General features: G+C 57.9%; 7 protein-coding genes across 7 annotated transcripts; 5 read left to right on the forward strand and 2 right to left on the reverse strand.

Annotated features, from left to right (window-relative positions):
- Positions 1-36: 36 nt before the first annotated feature.
- PSEUBRA_004160 (Protein kinase domain protein) lies at positions 37-2082 on the forward strand (the record flags this gene model as incomplete). Its single annotated transcript, XM_059465234.1, has 1 exon — positions 37-2082. One exon carries the CDS (start codon positions 37-39, stop codon positions 2080-2082), a length of 2046 nt encoding a protein of 681 aa, XP_059321495.1.
- Positions 2083-2617: 535 nt separating this feature from the next.
- On the forward strand, positions 2618-7057 carry PSEUBRA_004161 (IKI3; the record flags this gene model as incomplete). Its single annotated transcript, XM_016437729.2, has 1 exon — positions 2618-7057. One exon carries the CDS (start codon positions 2618-2620, stop codon positions 7055-7057), a length of 4440 nt encoding a protein of 1479 aa, XP_016291265.2.
- A 58-nt stretch (positions 7058-7115) lies between these two features.
- Positions 7116-9671, reverse strand: PSEUBRA_004162 (P-loop containing nucleoside triphosphate hydrolase; the record flags this gene model as incomplete). Its single annotated transcript, XM_016437725.1, has 1 exon — positions 7116-9671. The coding sequence occupies one exon, from the start codon at positions 9669-9671 to the stop codon at positions 7116-7118; it is 2556 nt and encodes an 851-aa protein (XP_016291266.1).
- A 322-nt stretch (positions 9672-9993) lies between these two features.
- Positions 9994-11071, reverse strand: PSEUBRA_004163 (Rpn11/EIF3F C-terminal domain protein; the record flags this gene model as incomplete). The annotated part of the gene is made up of 2 exons (XM_016437726.1): positions 9994-10965; positions 11051-11071. The coding sequence occupies 2 exons, from the start codon at positions 11069-11071 to the stop codon at positions 9994-9996; spliced, it is 993 nt and encodes a 330-aa protein (XP_016291267.1).
- Positions 11072-11470: 399 nt separating this feature from the next.
- PSEUBRA_004164 (Phospholipase D-like domain protein) lies at positions 11471-13192 on the forward strand (the record flags this gene model as incomplete). The annotated part of the gene is made up of 1 exon (XM_016437708.2): positions 11471-13192. One exon carries the CDS (start codon positions 11471-11473, stop codon positions 13190-13192), a length of 1722 nt encoding a protein of 573 aa, XP_016291268.2.
- A 302-nt stretch (positions 13193-13494) lies between these two features.
- Positions 13495-14335, forward strand: PSEUBRA_004165 (Imidazoleglycerol-phosphate dehydratase; the record flags this gene model as incomplete). Its single annotated transcript, XM_016437711.1, has 3 exons — positions 13495-13656; positions 13740-14196; positions 14325-14335. 3 exons carry the CDS (start codon positions 13495-13497, stop codon positions 14333-14335), a joined length of 630 nt encoding a protein of 209 aa, XP_016291269.1.
- A 6223-nt stretch (positions 14336-20558) lies between these two features.
- On the forward strand, positions 20559-21476 carry PSEUBRA_004166 (Protein FAM72; the record flags this gene model as incomplete). The annotated part of the gene is made up of 1 exon (XM_016437707.1): positions 20559-21476. One exon carries the CDS (start codon positions 20559-20561, stop codon positions 21474-21476), a length of 918 nt encoding a protein of 305 aa, XP_016291270.1.
- Between the last annotated feature and the right edge of the window lie 441 nt (positions 21477-21917).

Genomic DNA, 21917 nt, shown 5'->3' on the forward strand with positions numbered 1-21917 from the left:
CGCCTACCCGCATAACAGCGACTTGCATCTTCCACCATGCCGGCCAAACGTTCCTACGATGATGTCGACCAGAACGGCTCCAGACCTTCCTCTCCGGACACACAGGATTCGATACTTAACAAGAATGCGACACCGCCGACACAGCCTTCCAACATCAGCGCAAGAGCCCAAGGCAAGCAGCGCCGCCTCAGCTTCGTCGAGGAGAATGGGGACTATGCCTCGGCATCCACATCCTCGCGGCCACGTGCCCTTCCTAGCACATCGACCGCTCGTTTCGTTCCAGGTCTGCAGACATTCGTCGGAGGATTGCAAATGTCCCAAGATTCCTCGGTGCCGCAAGCAGAGGATACAGCGGTACAACAACGGCGACCTTCTGCATCCCGAAGGTCGCTCGATTCACCGGACGCCATGCAGCCTCTCATGATGAGTCGCAATGCCGATGGAGAGCGCCGAGCCAGTCAGGCCATCGAACGTCGTCGATCAGAGGCAACTCTTGCGGTCGCTCGTCGGGAGTCGCTCGTGGCTCAAGAGGCACAGCTCGTGCCTGGCGTATCCCCTGGTTGGCACGTTGAAGCTCACGGTCGTCAGGCCATGGAATTGCAAGACGGCATCCGCTCCCAAGACGAGGATGGCTGGACACCGCTCGAAGCGTTCCCGGCCTCGACGCGTCAGGGAAAGCTAGCTGTCAAACGTGCCAAGTTGCGGCGACGGCTGCAGCAACAGCGACACGAGCCATCGCACAATCGACCTCACCATGCTCAGGACGAAAAGGATCCCACCTCTTGGCCTGCATCGTCGCACGCTTCGATACCCACCATCTCGGTTGAGACCGCGTCGAGCAAGGCATGCACCACCATCCATCCCCCTTTGCCCCCCTCAGTCGCATGGTTGGACGTCGAGATGAAAGATGACATGCCCAGCCATCTTTCGGTCCTCATGCAGACGTCATCGTCTCCGGATGACCCTCATTGGGCCTTGGCGTCAACTTCAGCGTCCCCTCTGTCATCATCTTCCGCTGCCACGACGCTCTCTACGCCGACGTCATTCCCAGAGCAATCAACCGAAACTGCAAACGCTCCGTCCTCTGCCCACGAAGCTTACTCGCTTTCGGACTTCGAGGTCATCGACACCCTGGGGACGGGTACCTATGGACGAGTGCTACTCGTACGTCTCAAAGACCGAGACGTCATGGATCGCTCGGCCTACTTCGCGCTCAAGGTGCTGGCTAAGACCGCTGTTGTCCAGCTCAAGCAAGTCGCGCACCTCAACAGCGAACGCAGCATTCTGACCAAGGTGGACCACCCTTTCCTTGTCAACATGATCGCCTCGTTCCAGGACAGCAGGAACTGCTACATGTTGATGGACTACGTCGTCGGGGGAGAGATCTTTTCCTACTTGCGCCGAGCCGGTCGATTCTCGGCAGACGTCGCACGCTTCTACATCTCGACCATCGTGCTGGCCATCGAGTATCTGCACGACAAAAAGATCGTCTACCGAGACCTGAAACCAGAGAATCTTCTGATCGACTCGAACGGCTATACCAAGATCACCGACTTTGGCTTTGCCAAGGAGGTCGAAGATCGTACCTGGACACTCTGCGGGACGCCCGAGTACCTGGCGCCAGAAATCATCCAAAGCAGTGGTCATGGGACGGCGGTCGACTGGTGGTCGTTGGGCATCTTGCTCTTCGAGATGCTGGCTGGCTATCCGCCTTTCTACGATCCCAACCAACTCGCGATGTACGACAAGATCGTGGTAGGCAAGCTGGTCTTCCCTGACGAAATCGACTCTGTCTCGCGCGACCTCATCTCTGGTCTACTCACTGCGGATCGCAGCAGGCGGCTTGGCAATCTTCGTGGCGGTGCCACCGATATCAAGAATCATCCGTGGTTCTCCGGTGTCGACTGGAAGGCGTTGCAAGAAGGCCGCATCCCTCCTCCCATCGTGCCTTATTTGGGACGTCCAGGCGACACGTCCAACTTCAGCGCGTACCCGCCAGCGAGGCCGAGTACTATGCCTGGTCTCTTCGGTACTGATCGAGGTCATTATGACCCTCGTGACGATCTCTTCCCCGACTTTTGATTCTCCATCGCCTTCCAAGCTGGCCGCCGGATGCGTCATACTTCCTTTCTTGCCCGTGTCCATCATCTCTTCATCTCGTTCGCATTCACTGCCACTCGCATTCTGCATCTTCGTACCAATCTCTTCGTTCCGACCCACGACAAGAACTCTGTCTCACTACTACTATTTCTCTATTTCTATTACTCTGCCGGCCGTCTAATATAAGCTAGTCTCTGTTCCTCTGTTCATCTAGCGTGGTCGTGTGCGTTGGTGTAGATGTGCGGTTGATGCTGTTGCTAAGCCGGTTCTTCGTATTAGAGCTGCTTTGGGTGGTCGAATGAAGTTTTCCATGCTCTGAGCAAGCACCGGCCTTATTCCCGCGGCTGAGAAGTGGAGCAAGAAGAAACCTAAAAAAGTGGGTGTTCTTGCGATAAATTTTGTATCCAACACCGGCTTTCCTCCGAACCTTCTGCCATCATCACTCACCTTTCTCACGCAACGGGAGAGCCGACCCGCTATTGACAAGGAGACGCTTCCGAGAGACTGCAGATCAACAATGCGAAACCTTTCCATACTGTCACATCGGGCGATACCGCTGCCATCGGAGATTCCGCTCAGAATCGAAGCCACCGCGACCGACCTCGACGATGGCTCAGTCTACGCAATCGCTACTTGCCGCGCCTCTTCCTCTTCCGCCGACGTCACCCTCAGATTCCTGGAAGCAAGCAAAGACGGCGATGGCTTCGCGCAATTCAACTCTCTGCTCGTGCCCGGCCGCCTCCAACCATTGCCGGGCTCTTCGACAGCCGTCGCTTCTGCATCAGGTCGAAGCGCTAAGGACGTAATCGACCTTCACTACCTCTCGGACGGGGGCCAGGAGGCAAGCGGCAAGCCGGCGCTCTGCACCATCTCAGCTGGCGGCGACTTGCTTCTTCTGCCCATCTCCAATGGATACGAGCTACAAGGGGAGGCGCCACCAACAGAGCCATCCGTGGTGGGGACTATCGAGCAAGGAATAGGAGCTGCGTGCTGGAGTCCAGATGACGAGCTGCTGGTCATTGTCACATCGGAGACGCCGGAGAACAGCTCCTCGACTGGTAGAAGAGAAGGCGAGAAGGTGCTTCTGATGACCCGGGATTTTGAAGTGCTCTCCGAGGTCAGCCTCCGCACAGACAGCTTTGGCGAGGATGAGGCGGTCGACGTCGGCTGGGGAAGCAAAGCCACACAGTTCCACGGGTCAGAAGGCAAAGCTGCAGCGGCTGCAGCGGCCGCCTCTGCTGCCGCGGCTAAGGCGAGCAAGACTGATACAAGAGGACCCAGGTTACCAGACGACGACGGTGCACCACGCATCAGCTGGCGCGGTGACGGCACTTTCTTCGCGATCAGCTCGCTCGAGCCCTTCCACACCTCTGCAGCTGATGGTAGCGCGGCAAACACAACATGGCACAGGATCATCCGTGTGTACTCGCGAACAGGCGCATTGTCTGCCACATCGGATCCGTCGGTGAGAGGTATCTCCCAGACTCTCGCTTTTCGTCCTATTGGCAACCTCATCGCAAGCACGCAACGATTCGGTCCGTCAGGCATCGAAGGGCAAATGTGGAGCCAGGGCAGGAAAGGACGTCACGATGTCGTCTTTTTCGAACGCAACGGTCTCCGTCATGGCGAATTCAGCCTGCGGGAGGAATCCGCTTCTCAGCCGGAAGGTTTGCAGTTGGGATGGAATGATTCGCAGAAGGAGAACTCCTGGACGAGAACGCACTACGTGCGAGAGCTAGCGTGGAACGCTGACGGCTCAGCACTCGCGGTGTGGCTCACCCGATTGGATGCCGCATCAGAACAAGGAGGTTCTGCCCACGACGTCGTTCAGATCTTCACAACGGGCAACAACCACTGGTACCTCAAGCAAGAGTTCGTAGCTCCAGTCGGTGACGGCGGCGTCGAGCAAGTCAGATGGCATTCCGAGGACCCATTGCAGCTGTCAATAGCCCATTCGAACCGCATCGAGCAGCGAGTGTTCACACACGAAACCGTGGCTTCGACCGGTCGGCCCCCCGTCGACGTCGCCTGCGTTGCTGTAGCCGACGGTGCTGCAACTTCGTTGACCCCGTTCCGCATGCAGAACGTGCCACCGCCGATGGCCTCCCTCAGCCTCCTCACGCCTCCTGCTGACCCGTCGATACGCGCAAGTGCAGCAGGAGCCGTTACTGTGCCTTGCCACACGGCTTGGTCGCAGGCTTCAGGTCGCTCGGTCGACGATGCCGTGGGCCTCCTGGCAGCCCTCTACCCGAATGGCTGCATTCAGGTGTGGCGTTTCGACTGGGGCGTTCTCGGCAGCGAGCTCAAGGTAGGAGGGAGGCCCGTAGCTGAACCGAGGCTGATTGCGACGGCGCAGCTTGCCGTCCCACAAAACGAGGGTTCGAGCGCCTATCAGATCGCCATCGCAAGCTGGGCCACACCTTCGCTTGCGGAATGTGAAGCAAGCAAGATCTCGGTTGCCATCCTCAGCTCCACATCACAGGGTGCACAGGTTGATCGCATAGACCTGGTTCAAGGCAAAGTCGGGGAGCCCTACCAGGCTCAGACACACGCTGCTGTCTCAGTTCCTGGGCATGGCAAGAAGAGAGTCGTGTCGGATCCGTTTGTTCCAGTCTCGACCTCGCCGCCCCGGTTCTACCTCGAAAACGAGGACGGTGCCGTCCATCTTGTCGGCGGGAATGACTTGCAGCTCGTGACCAAGCTCGAGCGCTTCTGCTCCGACCTTCGCATCCTTGCGAGCGGTACGTCCGGCCAGCAGAGCAAGGTGATCGGTCTCGCCTCAAACGGTCGACTGCTCGCCGAAAGTCAGGTCATCGCCAAAGATGCCACCTCCTTCACACTCGTCGGCAGCTTCCTGGTCTGGACCAACACATCGCACGAAGCGCGCTTCCTACCCCTCACATCACTGCAGTGGACGATGACCGACGCGGGACGTGACACATCCGAAGCGGTCGACCTCGGCAGGCGGGTGGAGCGCGGCAGTCGTATCGTCACCGCCGTCCCCTCGTCCATGTCGCTCATCCTCCAGATGCCTAGAGGCAACCTCGAGACGATCTACCCACGACCGTTGGTGCTCGAAGTGGTGCGACGCAACATCCACGCACGACGCTTCGGTGCAGCCTTCCGCATCTGCCGCACGCACCGAATGGACGTCAACATCCTCTGCGACCACAATCCCTCGTCATTCATGGCCAACGTAGCGTCGTTCGTGGAGCAGGTGGCCGACGTGGACTATCTCAACCTCTTCCTCTCCGGCCTGCGCGATGAGGACGTCACTACGACGCTGTACAAGCCTCTCACCTCCGCCTCCACCACCACCACCACCTCTGCAGTTGGCAAGGTGAACCGCGTCTGCGACGCCATCCGTTCCGTCCTCCTCGGGCTCGACCAGCGAAAGTACATCCAATCCATCCTCACAACGCACGTGCGCAAGCAGCCAGCCGACTACGAGTCCGCCCTCACCCTCCTCCTCCACCTCAAAGAGACAGACCCCGAGGTAACAGAAGACGCAGTGAAATACATCGTCTTCCTCGCCGATGCGGACAAGCTGTTCGACGTCGCCCTGGGCATGTACGATTTCACGCTGACGCTCATGATCGCGCAGCACACGCGGAAGGATCCACGGGAATACCTGCCGTTCTTGCGCGAGCTGCGGAGCCTTACCCCGCGCGAGTACCAGCGATTCCGCATTGACGATCACCTGTTCCGCCGGCCCAAGGCGCTAGGGTGGCTCGTTCAGGCAGGGCCAGAACATCACAAGCAGGCATTGGAGTATACGGACAAGCACAAGCTGTACCACGAGGCGCTGGACCTGTACTCCCCCGAGGGAGGGTCTCGATTGAGGGACGCGTACGATCTGTTTGGCGAATATCTGCTCACGCGACGCAAGTACGAGGATGCCGGGTCGGCATTTCAGCTTGCCCACCGGGGGCGCAAGGCGATGGATGCGTATCGACAGAGTCTGAATTGGGCCGAGGCGATCCGGTTGGCGTTTGTGGAGAAGTTGTCGCCGGGGGAGATTGTGACCTTGGCGAAAGGGTTGGTGGATGAGCTAGAGAGTTCGCGTCGGTTTGTCGAGGCGGCGAGGTTGTGTTTGGACTACACGCGGGATGTTGAGTCTGCGGTCTCGCTCTTGTGCCGGGGGAACGAGTTTGCGGAGGCTAGACGGGTGCTTACCACCTACGCCAGGGTGGATCTCGTCGAGGTCACACTCCATCCACTGCTCGTAGAAGCGGCGACGACTCTAGAGGATGATATCGGGGAGATGTCCGACCAGCTCACCAAGCAGATCGACCGGATTGGGGAGCTCCGCCTCAAACGCGCACAAGCTCCCGAGGGCGATTTCGGGGAAGACGATCCGGCACTGGAAAACGTCGATATCATGTCGGACACGTCGACGCAGATGACGCAGTTCACGCGCTACACGCGCGCCACAACCATCGCCACCCAGTCCTCGCTCGCCACATTCAGCACCCGGTCAGGGAGCAGGAAGAAGGAGGCCAAGCTGCGGAAGAAGGCGGAGCGCGCCAAAGCCGGTGGTAAGAAGGGGACGGTGTTCGAGGAGGACTATCTGTACGAGAGCGTTCAGAAGTTGATCAAGGATCGACTTGGTGCGGCGCAGAAGGAGGTGGGGAAGGTGTTGCCGCAGCTGTTCTGCGCAGGATCGAGCGCGGTGAGGGCTCGGGCAGCGGAGGTGAGCCAGGCACTGGTTGAGTTCGAGAAGCGAGCAAATGAGGCGGTGGACAAGCTGTGGGGATGGAGTAAGGAGGATGACGATGCGCGCTTCGACGAGCTGGTCCGGTTCGAGCAGGACATCCTGGGCGGCAAGGTGGGCGAGAATCCCATGGCGGCTGCGATGGCATTTAGAACAATCGCGAACCGACGTGTGCCAAGGCCTAAGTTGGAGGTGGCGGACCACAAGTGGCGCCTTGTACTGCTCGATCGGGCTGCCGAGTAGATTCACACTCTCAATGTCACAGTTTGTGAAACGCAGTTGCATCTGCTGATGATGTGGATTACAGTGTAGCGACGACGGGATGAACGACCGCATTCTCGTCCAACCAGTCCATGTAGTTCTTCAAAAAGTCGTCCGGGAGATCCTTTGCGTTGCCGACGGTTTCCGCATCGCCAATCACGACGAGCTGGCGTTTCGCTCGAGTCATGGCGACATTCAATCGCTTCTTTTGGGCCAAGAATCCGACTTCTCCCTCGGCATTGCTCCTGACGAGGCTGATAATGACCACGTCCTTCTCACGACCTTGCATCGAGTCGATGGTTCCCAGTTCGATCTCGTCCGCGTTGACCACCTCCTCGCCCTTACCACTCGCGGCAGGGATGGTGAAGCGATGGCTCCGGACGGTGGCGTGCAGCAACGCAACTTGCGCCGAGTAGGGAGTTAGGATCGTCACCTGCCCCGGCGCCACGCCTTTGCTAAACAGCTCTTCGAGGTGACGTACGACCAGATCCGCCTCGTGCACGTTGGATTTCGAGTCGGCCAACAGGGCCCCTTCTTCGGCTGAGGGAGTGGTCTCGTAGAACTCACACCCGGACGTGTCGTACAGCACCACGGGCGCCAACAGCTCCTCCTCGTCCTCCGTTGGTGGGGAAGAGAGATGCCGTGAGACACTGGCCAGGTCGCTGAGACGGATCGAGGCGCAAGAGGTATGCGCAACGAGCTGAGACTCATACAGCTCGGCGTTGGGGAAGGACATGATCGGTGTAGACATGCGGTACTGGATCGAGAGAAGAGATTTGATGCCCGGTCCGTAGAGGCCGAGTTGTCGCGAGAAGAGGGTTGTTTCGAGCGAGCGGGGGGGTCGGAGGCGGGTCCTTGGGGCGGTGGAGAGGGTGGCGGTAGAGAATTTCGAGGCGAGGTCTGTTTCGTCGGCGTCGTCGTCGGTGTCGTCCGTCTTTGCATCACCGACAACATCGTCCGTTGTGGTGTCTGCCTGTGAGGTGGTTTGAGCGGCGTCCTTGCCCGCTTTGTCGCCGTGCTTGCCCGCGCCATTTGACTTGCTCCTCCCTTTTCCCTTACCCTTTCCACGCGGTGCGCTGACGGTCGACTTGACCGTAGGCGGCAGCTGCAAATGATCTCCCGCCAACACCAACCTCCCACCCTCCCTCGCCTTCAACACCGCAATCCAGCACGCCACCTCCAACGCCTGGCACGCCTCATCGATCACCACCCAATCGAACTCCCTTCCCGCCAACTGTCTCCCGCCCGCCCCATGACACGTCGTCAACACGATCTGCGCCCTATCCAGCACGCTCCGCTGCACCTGCCTGTCGCGTCGCCGATACTCCTTGCGCAGCTCGCGCACCTCTTCCCACCGTTTCCTCCGGTCCGATCCGCGAATTTTGGGTTTGCCTTTAGTCGATCTGTTCCCGCCTGGCGGCGGCGGTTTGAGCTCCGACATGATGTCCTCGATCTCGCGGCTGATGTCTTTGACGAGCTGCGCTTCGGATGATTGCGCACATTGAGCGTCGAGTGTGGCGCCTTGGAGAGATGCGACGACCCGGGCGGGATGGCCGAGCCGCGTGACGCCAACAGATTTTTTCTTGAACACTTCGCGATGCTCCGGCGCCCCAACGAGTCGCTCGAGGATGTTGTCCACGGCCAGGTTGGATGCGCCACAGACGAGGACTCGAACGGGATTGGAATCGACGGCTCCAAGGTTGGATGCAACGATCTGCATGATGAGCTCGACGATGGCCGTCGTTTTGCCGGTACCGGGCGGACCGTGGATGAGCGAGAAGTGGTTTGCTGACAGGGCACGTTGGATTGCGGACAGCTGGGTGTCGTTCAGCTTCGGGTTGAATGGTGGTAGTGGCAGGTCAATGTTGCGCCATGCAGGCGGAGTGAGGCCGAAGAGGCTGCGTGTGAGGCTTGTTGCCGTCGTTGAGGCGGAGGTTTGCGGCGTCTCGTCTTCGTCTGAAGTATCACCCTTTGCGGTCGACGAAGCAGTCAGGGGAACTCCCAGCGACTTTGCCAGCTTCGCGAGCGTCAGCTCCATGCGATCGAATGTGGTCTCATTCGCCACCTTGACCAGACGTATCCTCTCGGGCAGCTCCAGCTCGCCTCCTGAGACCTTGGCGTTCTCGCCTGTCCTCGCATCGCGCTTGTCCTGCCCCTCTGCCTTTTCTCTCGACTTGCCTTTCCCATCACTGATCGCGAGCACGATCCGCGTCTCACTCGTCCGGAACACCACGCCCTGCACCAAACCTCCTTCGTTCGTGGCGGACGGGTCCGCGCTGTTGTCGAGGATCGCCGCCAGATCGCCCGAGCGGAACGAGTGGGGTGGGAAGTTGGGACTTGCATGGTGCGCAGACGGCCGTTCGAGCTCCACCAGCAGCTTGGCTCCTACACCGATGCGTATCGAGGCGACACACAGACCGAGCAGTGCTAGGCCGTGCTTCTCGAGGATCTTGGGCGCCGTTTTGGAGAGGAGCAGCTTTGATTGGGACTGTTCTTCTGTGCGTTCGTCCGCGAGGAGGCGGGATTGCGTCTGAAACCATCGCTGTAGAAGTTCTTGAGAGGGCGGCTCGGGCTGCCGCAGCGGAGTGGGCGACATGCTGTCGGAGGGAGCGCTAGGCGAAGCAAGACCGGCTTAGCTTCCCTGATGGTGTTGGAGAATCAAGGTGCGGGAGTGTGGAAGGTCTTCCAAAAAATTATTATAAAGTTGCAGGCGCAGCAGGTGGAGGCTCGAGCTCAAGAAGCATGGCGTGTGCGCTCTTTGAAACAAACCTCATTATGGCTTTCCCATCCTACTTTATAGCATCACAGCTGACAGTGTCACACTTGCATCCCCACGAAACTCACTGCATGGCTCTCTCAGTCGCTGAGCAGGCGTGTAGGAAGATGACTGATGATATTGCGGTGGGAGGCTCGACCAACTAATCCTTCTTCTTCTCGGCTTTCGCGTCGTCCTTCTTCGCATCCTCTCCAGCCTCCTTGCTGCCTGCCGCAGTGCCATTGGTGAGCGTGTTTGATGCCTCCTCCTCGCCCTTCTCGTTCTCGCGTCGGTTGTCGATCAAGCCATGCAGAGCAATGACGGCACGGATGAGACTCGACAGATATACGACAAGCAGTCGATCGTTGTTGTCCACCGCAAACGACTTGGCTGCTTCGCTGTTCTTGTCCAGATCTGGGAGCAAGTTGAAGATGTCCTGCAGATCATAGATGATCTGATGGTTGACCGGAAGCTTGCCCTCCACCACGGCTTGCAGGTAGTCACGAATCTCGAGCAGCCGCGACTGCAATCCTCGCAGACTGGACAGCTGGCTCGCAACGCGCGTCGAGAGTGTCCCCACCGCCGTCGTATCGCGAATGTCACGCAGCAGGTGCTCTACGCCGATCTCCTCCGCCTCCTCTGCCTCGATGGTGCTGGGGACGTGCATGAACGTCTTCTGCGTCGCTGTGCCGTCGTCCTTGATCTCCTCCACCGCAAAGTAGGCGTCGGTCGGGATGCCCACGTCGCGCTGCCTCGGGTTGACGATGACCATCACCGGTCGTGGGATGAAGCGCTTCATCAGCTCGTTGATCTCCAGATCCGAAGAACGCAGTCGCGGCCCCGTGTGATACCACCCCACCATCTTCTCGCGTGCGTTGACCTTTTTGAACATCTCCATCATCCCGGAGATGTAGTCGTGATCCAAGAACCACGTCTTAGCATCCCTCTCGTCCTCTTCGAAGGGTACTGCAAAGGAGTTGGCGACGTTGATGGTTTTGCCATTGTTGAGCTCCTGGCCGAGCAACACACCGACAACTCGCTTGCGCGAACCTGACGCAGATCTCGAAGCATGGTCTGTGACGGAGAGAAGCACTAGCGGGTGGATGATGACATTTGTGCTCGAGAGACTGATTGTCTGTTGTGCGCAGGGAAATACAGCGTTGTCAGCAAATCGTCGTTAGGGAGGCTGAAGCTTGCGAGGATCGCTGGAGTGAACTTACCTCTTGTGTTGTGGCTGGCATCCTTGCAGAAAATGTATCCGGTACTATGGCGCTGTTGGTGGAGTCGGACTGATCTCTTGATTCCTGTGACTGTAGACGTGGTTTGCAGCGATGCGGTTTGCAGTGTTGCGGGAGATGACAATCTGGAAGGATGGTGTTGAGCGAGAAGTGTTGAACTCTCGACTCCACTTTGTCAAGGGACGACGCGCATGCCCGATCACGCTCGCGGCTGGGCCAGCGCTGTTAAGCTCGCGTTGCTTTTCTCGGATTTCGGGCGCCGTTTCCTCCACACCAAAAAGTCGCCGCGAAGCTGTTCCTCCTCGCCGACTTGTACGAGCCTAGTTAGCAGACACCGTTCGAACGATCCTCTCCAGAAGCTGCCTCAAGTCCATAGTCGGCCGAAGGCGACGTCATAGCGCGATGATGCCGCCAGGGATACGAGCTGCTCTCCCATTGCGGAGCTCGGTGCTGCTATGTTTGAGACATGGCCCTGGACGTGCAGCACCTAGCTCCTCATATCGTGGCACTGCCACCGACGGCCTCAGACACTTTAACTCGAACCCGAGTACGAACGACTCAGAAACAAGCATCAGAAAGCTTTCTGATGATCCACACTTCCTCACAAGGCGACTTGCCGACGAACTGCAACTCCCCCTCTTCGCTGCTTCCGGACAACAATTACGTCTGCTCGAAGACCCGTGCGACTTCTACGAGACGCTGAAACAAAAGATCAGTCAGGCAAAGGAGCGCATCTTCCTCGCCTCGCTGTACATCGGCAAAGAAGAGACGGAGCTCATCGAGCACCTCCAGACAGCACTACGCAACAATCCAGCACTGCAGCTTACAATTCTGGTCGATGCACTCAGAGGGACCAGGGAAGCTGCTCCGACACCCTCCTGTGCGAGTCTTGTGTCAAGACTGCATGCCGAATTCTCAGATCGAGTCAGCATACGTCTCTACCATACACCAAACCTCAAAGGATGGATGAAGAAGATTGTCGGGAAGCGCTTCAACGAAGGATGGGGATTGCAGCACATGAAGATCTATGGATTCGACAATGATGTCGTGCTCAGCGGCGCCAACCTCAGCCGTGACTATTTCACGAATCGACGAGATCGCTACCTGCTGATCGAAGATCACATGGAGGTGGCCAATTACCTAGACTCGCTCGTGCACCTCGTCGGGCAGTTCAGCTTCAAGCTGGAGACATCATCACCGCGGAGTGTTTCTGCTGACAGCACCTCGAGTCCAGACTGGAGGCTAGTCTGGGACGGCGGTCAAGACACTCTGACCTCAGCAAGCGACCGACCGCAGATGCAGCCCTTCACAGAATCTGGCTGGACAGACGAGGCAACCATTGCGGTCAAGGAATTCACGAGGCAGTGGCAGAGTCAGTCAACGAATAGGGTGAGCAGTCAGACGGAGGCCGACACCTTGCTGCTGCCCTTGCTCCAGATGGGTCCTCTCGACATCAGGCAAGAGACCCGCGCGATACCGCAGATACTCGACATGGCCCTCCAAACGCGGACCGCTCAGGGACAGCCGCCAACACTAGCGCTCACGTCCGGCTACTTTTCCCTGTACAAGCCGTACAAGTCGCTCATCCTCCAAGCAAAAGCGGCGTCGAGCGCCGTTGTCAAGATCATTTGCGCATCGCCAGAAGCGAACGGCTTCTTCCAATCGAAAGGTGTTTCGGGCTGGATACCCGAAGCGTACACGTGGTACGAGTGTCAGTTCTGGAAAGCGCTGAGGCGTGCTAAGAGGCTGCTGGGACAGGATGGACGTAAAGCGGAAGATGGGGGAGTCGAGATCCGCGAGTGGAAGAAAGATGGCTGGACGTATCACGCGAAAGGGATATGGTACTACCCACCCTCGCCAGAAGGAGCAACGGAACAGCCGGCGCCGACCATGGTCCATGTTGGCTCAAGCAATTATGGATCGCGGTCGGCGGATCTGGATCTCGAGTCCACTTTTCTGATCTCAACCCAATCGCAGGAGCTCTCGCAAAGGTTCGGGGAAGAGTTTGCGACCTTGGAACGGGATGCGAACGATGCTGTCGACAAGAATCTCTTCGAGAGGCCAGACAGGAAGGTCCGAAGACGAGTCAAGATCGCGTCGTGGATCCTCAAGGGGATGCTCTGAAGGCGTCTTGCTCCCGCCATCCTCTTCCATCGCGCAAAGCACAAGACTCGCACTTGAGCTTGATCTGCAATGATACCCGTCGGCACCTCAGCTGACCCTCCATCCCATGTTGAAGCGCTGTGTGGCGATTGTTGCCGTCTATAGTCTGTGATGCACGTTGTTCTGAGGCCTCGGAAATCGGAAGACGCGCCGCCTGCAGGGTCGCAGGAAGAAATTGAAGGTCAGTGCAGCGAGTCATTCCAAGCTTTCATGCTTTATCATCTTCTCAGCAACCACCATCCACACCATCGAAACCAGGCACAATGGCGACTGCTACCTCCACAGGCAACTTTGAGGCACGAAGCGCGACGGTCTCGCGCGTGACCAACGAGACCAAGATCGAGGTCTCTCTCTCGCTGGATACGCACCCTACGTTCGCGCCACAGACCATCAACGTCAAGACCGGCATTGGGTTCCTCGACCACGTAAGTCGCACCCTCATCATCTCATTCCAATGATTCCTTGACTGACGCAGCTCCTCTCTCTTCTTTCGTGATGTTCGCTGCAGATGCTGCACGCACTCGCCAAGCACGGCGGCATGTCCCTGACCCTGGCCTGCGACGGAGATCTGTGGATTGACGACCACCACACAGCCGAAGACTGCGCTCTCGCCCTCGGAGCCGCGTTCAAGAAAGCCCTTGGGCCCGTCAAAGGCATCAAGCGCTACGGCACCGGTCATGCGCCTCTCGACGAGGCCCTCAGTCGCGCCGTGATCGACATCAGCTCCCGTCCCTACTGCGTCGCCGAACTCGGTCTGAAGCGCGAGAAGATCGGCGATCTCAGCTGCGAGATGATCCCGCACGTCTTCCACAGCTTTGCCATGGAGGCAGGAGTCACCCTGCACGTGGACTGTTTGAGGGGAGACAACGATCATCATAGGAGCGAGAGCGCGTTCAAGGCGCTCGCGCTGGCGATCAAGGAGGCGGTCAGCAGGACCGGGACGGATGACGTGCCGAGTACCAAGGGTGAGTACACAGTTGCGCTCGATGCGAAGTACGCCAGGACGTTGCTGGCTCCGTTACGGCCCTGCGGTGAGAATGTGCGCACTGACTCTCTCGTCTCTAATCTGTGTTTGCACGCTACGATGCTACAGGTGTCCTTTGAGCTCCTTCGCCTCGGTACTGACCCAACTCATAGAGCAGCAATGCGATTCTATCTTACATAAGTGCTTGTGAGATGGTTACTTTTTACCACTGTGCTGAACGAGCATTCCAAGGAACTCTGAATCGTCGCAGGGTACCATGTGAGGCTATCATCTGCTCACGGCGACAGCCGAGTTTGAATCGGCCCGATTCATCGTGTTCTCTTTGGTAAAATCTCGATTCGTAATCCCATCGGAATTGGTTGGATGAACGGGCGGAATGGCAAGGCGGTTCGGACCGATGAAGAGCATAGGCCGAAGCTAACCGAAACACTTTTACACTCAAAGGTGGCTTGGCTTGGGAGTTTTACGGCCTTTGCATTGCAAACGCCTTGCGATGCACCGCAGAGCCGCTTCCTGTAACACCTGAGATGGAATGGGGCTGGCCCTCAGCTGTGATGGCTTGCGCTGTCGGTGGTTGGAGGTTGCCGATCGATGCGATGCGACAAAGTGGCGCTCGGGGGATCGTCGGACTCCGTGACGGCGAGGAAGTTTCTGGATGTCGTCGTTGGTCTAGCAAAGCCTAGCGTGGTGGCTTGCAGCATGCCGGCTTCTCATGATGACGGCGTTTGGTGGGTCGGCCTCGTTCGGCTTGTGTCTCGCGCTGATAGTGTTGTTGCCAAGCAGCTCGATACGGGGCTTTGGACGTCGGCGAATGCTCGACGAAGCGCTTTCAAGGTCGGCCGAGCGTCGGATCGACGATGTTGATTTCCGCACAATGCGAAGACGTCGTCCAACGGTGCATCGCCAGACCCTGATCAGCTGGTCGAGGCGGAGCGTCAAATTCGGGTCGGCTTTTTCCAGCATGCAGCGTGCATGGCATGCCTGCTCGACCCCTCCACGCCGACACAAAGTGCCACCACAATCCAGATAGAAGATCCACGTTGGGACGTCGAACATCTCGGGGCCTGCATTGTTCAAAAAGGCCAATGCCGAAGGTGTTGTTCGGTCTCCCATGAAATATCTAGACGAAACGTGGCTGAGACGCATCCGCTGCACGCTTGTCCTTGCCGAATGTGCTATGATCCGCTCCGAGCCGGAGAGACTGATCCCATGCTCAAGGGGCTCCTTTCACAGGCAATCACATGTTTGCGATGGGTGCAGCTGCCGCTCGCGGGCAGATGCTATTGGTAGCTCACATAGCAAACGCATGATAGCTTTCCCTTCGCTTGGTCCACCGCACGCGAGACTTGACCGAGAATCCACGCCACTACGCTGCCGAAGCTGATTCATGTCGGCAAACAAGCAGAGATGAAGAGCGAGATGGCCGACGAGCGACCCGAGAAGTCGGTTGTGGGCGAGCACGACTAGCAGAGACAGTCTCACGGGGCAATGCAGACACCAGTGTCGTGCAACTTAGGGTGACACTGTCAAAAAGGAAGCAGCAACAGCTGACATTGGATCTTCGAGGTGAGCACCGATGCGAGCCAAGCCCTGGCTTGGTTGAGAATCGGGGCAGTGGGTCGGGGCTCGCAACGAATAGCCGTCTCGAGGCCAAGACCAACTTGATGCAGGGTGCAGTATCCGCCTTCGCCTGCGACGCGACCTGCAAGCTGACTCCCCTGGATAGGGCTAAACACTCACTAGCGTGTGTCCAGCATCATCGGATCGTCGGTCAACTCGATTCGGCTCCTGATCTGGCTGTTGCTACAGGTGCCGACACAGGCTGCTACCGAGAGAGTAGCGACCGCCCGTTGTCAACGCCAACAAAGCCAGCTGGATCGGCAAATGTGCCTTCTCGTACCAAGACGTCTTGGCGATCACAAAGGGTCACTTTGTCAAGCGAGCCAAAGAGAAATAAAGCTGCCTCGCCAAAACCTCCGCCAAGGGCATAGGTAAGGCGATGAGGTTTGTAGTGCGAAACAAGGCTCAGCTGGGTCAAGGGTAAGGCGAAGTGGTTTGACTTGTGCGGATCTCGAGCCCCGTTGCTGTCGATGGCAGTCTTTCAGGTCGAGACCTTACACGTGTAAGGGGCAACAAGCACAGCCTTGCCCTTGGCACACGATGCGGGCCAGGCATCTGTCATGCCGGTACTATTGACTCACAGGCGGGGGTCATAACTGCTTCCGTATTTGAGTGACAGCTGTTGATACCAGAAATCACACCACAAGCATCTTGGCAATCACTTTGTGTCACTGCGCTATCAAGGCGACAAGCCTCTCTGCGCTGCGGTCTTACTGCGCAGGATCTGCTCTGCAATACCACGCTCGGGATTGGACGATCCACTTTGACAGCCGCAGGGCCGCAGCGGCTTGCATCCCTGGACTGGGCTTGACGAGACCACCCAGAACCAGAACGCCACAAGGCAACACTAGACCGAAATGCTTCCGCGGCAGGAGAGGCTTTTCTCGGTCCGCCGCGGCCGGCATGGCTTGCATGCAATGATACCACAATGCAGCGTGATCGACCGACAGACAATAGCGACCACGATCGAAACCGACGGCGTAACCATCAGCATCGAAGTCGCCTTTTGTTGCAAATCAGGAAGGTGAAAAGACGGATCTCAGTCGACGGATGGCATGTCCTCCTTGGCATTGTGCTGGCTCAAAGAAGCCGGATGCACCCGCTCCACGATGTGCATGCATGTGCAGGTCATTCAGGAACAGTCCTGCGATGACATTGTCTCTTGCCGCCGAGACTGTCGTTGTGCACCCTGCGTGTCGGCGCCGGAAAGGGCCGAATCACAGACAACGGGCTGCTCTACCGCTTGGCAAGACCAAATTCAGGAACAGAGATCGAAGGGGGAGAAGGAGCTTCGAAACGGACGTGGAATGCTGTGCTGAGTTTCACAAAAGGGACGGAAGCCACATTAGCCGGTCTGCTATCCGGCGCGCTCTTGCGCCCAAGATCGAGAATCTAGGGTCAACTCACGAGGATCATGATGATGCGATGGCGGAATCAGAGATGTCTCACCTGGCCGCGGCCGCATAGAGAGGAGGAGGCAGGGCAGCGGATCGAGATTTCGCTCGAAAAGCATTCACACTCCGTCACTCAGGAACGCAATCGGCGGACTCGAAACCTTTTTTTTCTTTCGCACTTGAGCCTGTCAAATGTCGAAGCCCAACAGGCGCTCCGACGTGCAAGGCTAGTGTCACCACACACTCACACCATACGAGCCTGGCCTTGTCTCGTGTTACGCTAGCAAAGGACACCACATAGCAAGCCCAGTGTGGCTGCCTTGGAATGCCGCTGCCTGTGTCATGGCTGTTGCTGTCTGTGGAACGCCGTCTTTGTGGCGTGAAGGGAGTGGGCTGGTCGTGGTAGGATGGTGATCAGCACCTTGACGAGGAGCGGCCGAATTGAAAGTCAGGAACGCGGTTGGCACAAAAATAAAATAAAAATATCAAAAAGGATGGCTCGCTGAGCTTGACGATGGTGATGATGATGAGGACGAGGCCTCCAAGCCACCAAATTTCGACACAAGATTTCCTACGCCCACGGAGGTCTGATCTGAAATTTCATCAAACGCTCACGCCTCTCCGCGCTCTCAAGGTTCCTGCTCCGACATCTGGATCAGTACATCCCACATCGTCATGGTCTCATGTAGCATATGCGTGCTCAAACCGCCACGCTCTACAGCCCAAAGGTCGTAATCTGAACGAATTCGGCGCGCAAGAGGATCGTTTGTCGTTGTCATAAAGCGATCGCCCACCTGCCTATTGCGGCTGGTTGGTAAGGCTGGAATTTCAATATGAAGTCACGGTTCGTCTCAGATGCAGCCCCGGGCTTGACCGAGCGACGTCAAGGGTCTTGCTTTGCCCTTAGGGCCTCGATGCTCGCCCTCCAGCCTCTCTGATTCACTTATGCACCATGCCAACTAAGCGACGCCGATGGAGCAGGCTCGGCATGGAGCCAAGCGCCCGACCCAGGAAGAGGCAGCGCCAGACGGCGGCCTGGTGCAAAATCACGATACATCAATCAACAGACGTGCAAGCACAAGACTTGATCTTCTTGATTGCTGGTCCGCCTGAAGCAGGAGCGGGCTCGTCAAGCAGTGCCGACCGTGACAGGAAAAAGGAGGAGGAGAGATTTTCTTGCTGCAGGGCGGCAAGCGCTTCCAAGTGCGACTCTGATTTCAAGGCATGCGAGACCCTGGCTGCCCTTTCCAGGCCCGGCAGTGGATACCGAGCCACACTCTTCAACTGCCCACACACATCATCCGATAAGTCACCGGTGCCACAGAAGGCTTCTGGGTCTTACTTCTCGTCTGCGAGCAACTGGCTCATCGGTGCGCCTTCGTACGGCGTCGTGGCTGTGGTGGCAGTCCTCCATCCAGCCTCCTCCTCAACGACCGCCCTCCTTCATGGGTTGACCCTCGAGCTAATTTGCAATTTGCAGAGCGACAAGCTAAGGAACAAAGCAACAATCCAGACCCCGACCTGGTGTCATTCTCATCGCCTCGTCTCCCTCCTCCTATGCACGGCTTGTCTCTCTCGGAGCTGCATCGCCCTGACTGTCCTGTGCAAAATACAGTAGGTCGCTTGGTCGCTCGACCGCTTGCTCCCTCTAGTCATCTGCGCCTGTCACCATGATTTCGAAGCTGTCTCACTTCTCCGGGAGCCTCCGCCTGTCGCCTGAGATGGTATCTCACCTGAGCCTTCCACCCCCGACACTGCAAGATGGAATGTTTTCGTCACCGTGTCTGCATGATACGACACTATACTGGGCCTGGCCTGGGTTCGTTTTGGTTCTGCAGCTGCTCTTGCCGCACTGCCATTGTCCTCTCGAGTCCCGGCAGGGTTCCGCTTGAGACCCGCCTCCCCTTCGCTTTCTCCCTGGGTGCCACAGCAAGCGCCGCACAAGTTCAGCATGCTGGTGGTGGGCTTTGTGGTATGAGCTGACTTCTGGTTTCAGGTCAAGCTCCCCTCTCTTCACTCGATTTCAGTCCGCCTAGAGCTCCGTTCATCATTGGACACTAGCGTCGTGCGGCCAATTTGCCGCTCCCCTTCTCTCCTGCGTCTTGCTCTCATACAATTTGAGCTCGAGCCCTAGCTCCGCTCTACCCAGCCATGCACTACACCTGCATCTGAATCTGCATCAACCTAGCTCACAGAGCGTCAAGCGCCGCCCCTCCCTTCCCTGTATCGTGGCATCATTGTTTGCTTGCTCGCCTACTCGCCACGCCAAGCTAATTCCTGGAGAGGGGTGATTGACGCTGCATTCTTATTGTCGCCTCGTTCGCTTCCTCCCCTACGGGTCCCATTCCAACCTCATGGACGGTCTGGCCTCCGCCGTGTCTCGCCTGCCCCTCTGCCCTCTCGCCCTAGCTGTCCGTACCCAGAATACGCTGCATTGTCTCGCTCGCCCTCTGCCGTAGGCCAATCTCGCGCAGGCACCCCTGCCGCCAGGTCGCAGTCCTTCGCTGCAACACGGCGTTGCCGTTCCGCCAACACCTTTCTCTTGCCTTCCTCAAGACTATTACTACCAACCGTCGTCACGACTTTCTTCCCTTCTCTCCATCATCCCTTTCGACCACCGTTGCCAGTTCCTCCTCAGCATTGTGTTTCCGTCCCTTGCCAACTCCATACCGACGCTACTGCTGCAACGCATTCCAGTCCCATCGACACTTGATCTCCTTGTTCGGCCTCGATACCAGATCGATAAGCAGCCGACCCTAAATAGCCGTCGAAAGTGACGTCCGACATCCTCACGGCCCAACATCCTTGTTCAGCTTGACCGCAGTCACTGGGCATTCGACTCTGTGCGACACCTACCACCCTAAAAGACCACCTCTTACAGCTCGATCGAAGCCGCATACTAGCTCGCTCTTCGCCCAGCAGTCACAGCCTGATTGATACGAGCTTCCGACCTCCCATGTCAGAGTCTTCTGCGACGCCTCGTTCAGCTGCCAACACTGCTGCGTCGCTCCTGCCCTCTTGGCCTGAACCGCCTCGACCGGCGTACGCACTAGCCCCTATCCCGGCCTACAGCTCTCGGTCCATCTCACGGTCTAGCTCGCTACGCTCCGCCTCTTCTGCCTCGCAGCGCTCCCCGTTTCACGGAAGGTCTTCTCCTTACCCTTCATCTCGACCTGCGCGTTCCGAACTGCACGAGATGCATTCATCACAGAGCGCGTCGACGTCACACGAGGCTGAGCTGTACCGCACACGCCAGGCGCTGCAGTCGCAAGTCGGGCTGCGACAGCCGACCTCAGCCTCACGTCAGGCACCTTTGCAGTCACGCACCATGTCGAGCAGCTCGCATTCCCGCACGTCGACCACAGCCACCAACTCTCAATCTTCGAGCAGGGAAGCGCAGCACAAGGTGTATCTGCTCAACTGCAAGCACTGCGGCAACTTTCTCAGCGATCGCGGAATGAAGGCGGTGCTTCTGCTCAAGCCCAACATCACGCTCTACAGCACCGACATTGTGCCCTCGACCTGCGGTCCTTTCTTTGCCGGCTCTCACTTCCACGGTGGAGTCGACTCGAACGAGCCGCCTGTGGAGCGAACGTGCGAGTGCCTGACGCAGAGCATCGGCTGCTACGGCTGCGGTGCTCAGGTGGGCTACAACATCATTTCGCCATGTGCACGCTGCACGAGTAGCGTCATGAAACACTCGAGGAGCTCTAACGGCCACCGCACGGTGCTTCACTGCTCCGAGATTGCGGTCCGAGAGCGCCGTTACATCCCCGGTGAGCCAGGGGTCCGCGCACAGCCGGTGCCCCCTGTTCACCTCACGGCAAGCCCTGCGCAGGCTCACGCTGATGCGCTGCTCGACGTGCCGCTCAGCCAATCGTTGCAGACGAACCTGTTTCGACACAGCAACGAGTCGCGCCGAGATGTCTACCGGATGCAGACTGGTTACGAGGAAGACGATCTCGAGGCCGAAAAGGCCGAGATGAACGCTGCTCTTCACTACCACTCTTCGCAACAGTATGTCCACCGTGATGGTCGGCTGTCGAGCTACCCTCCTGCGCACGACATGACTGGTGCTTCGAGCAGGGCCTCTTCGTCGCCAGCCTCGTCCTCCACTGCTTCGAAAGGAGGTCGTGTGCTTCGAAGGGGCGACACTCTCTATTGGGCTGACTTGATCGCCGGCGGCGAGCGAGCTCAACCGTTTGATCCCGATCCGATCCTCGAGAGGCCCATCGTCGGCAGGTAATCGAAACGTTTCCTTGCCCGCAGCAAGAGCTTTCAATAGCTCCAGCAGCAACACCCTGCATGTCTCTCTTGCACACCACTTCGGTCCATCTCTTCGTCGTTCTTGCTTCTAGTCCTGACGCTCCACGCTTCACAATCGCCCATGCATCTCCTTTACTACTTCTCGCACTATCATCCCTCACGAGCTTCTCTAATCCGCTACGTAGCATACGCTCGAGCCTGCTCTCTTCATCCTCATTCGCCGTAGAGCGGCCGAGCTTATCCACTGGGCCCTCGCTATCTTTACTCGCTTGCATGTCGTCCCCTATGCATATCATGTCCTTGCTAATCAATCATAGATGTCCTTCTCCGTTCTTCTTGGTCGAGTCTGTCCGCGTCACTGCGGAGAGTCTGGAGGCGTCGCCTGGGGTGATGGGCTTAAGCGAAGGGGCAGACCCTGCAT

This window comes from Kalmanozyma brasiliensis (genome assembly GCF_000497045.1).
Source record: "Kalmanozyma brasiliensis GHG001 unplaced genomic scaffold PSEUBRA_SCAF3, whole genome shotgun sequence".
Lineage (NCBI taxonomy): Eukaryota > Fungi > Basidiomycota > Ustilaginomycetes > Ustilaginales > Kalmanozyma > Kalmanozyma brasiliensis.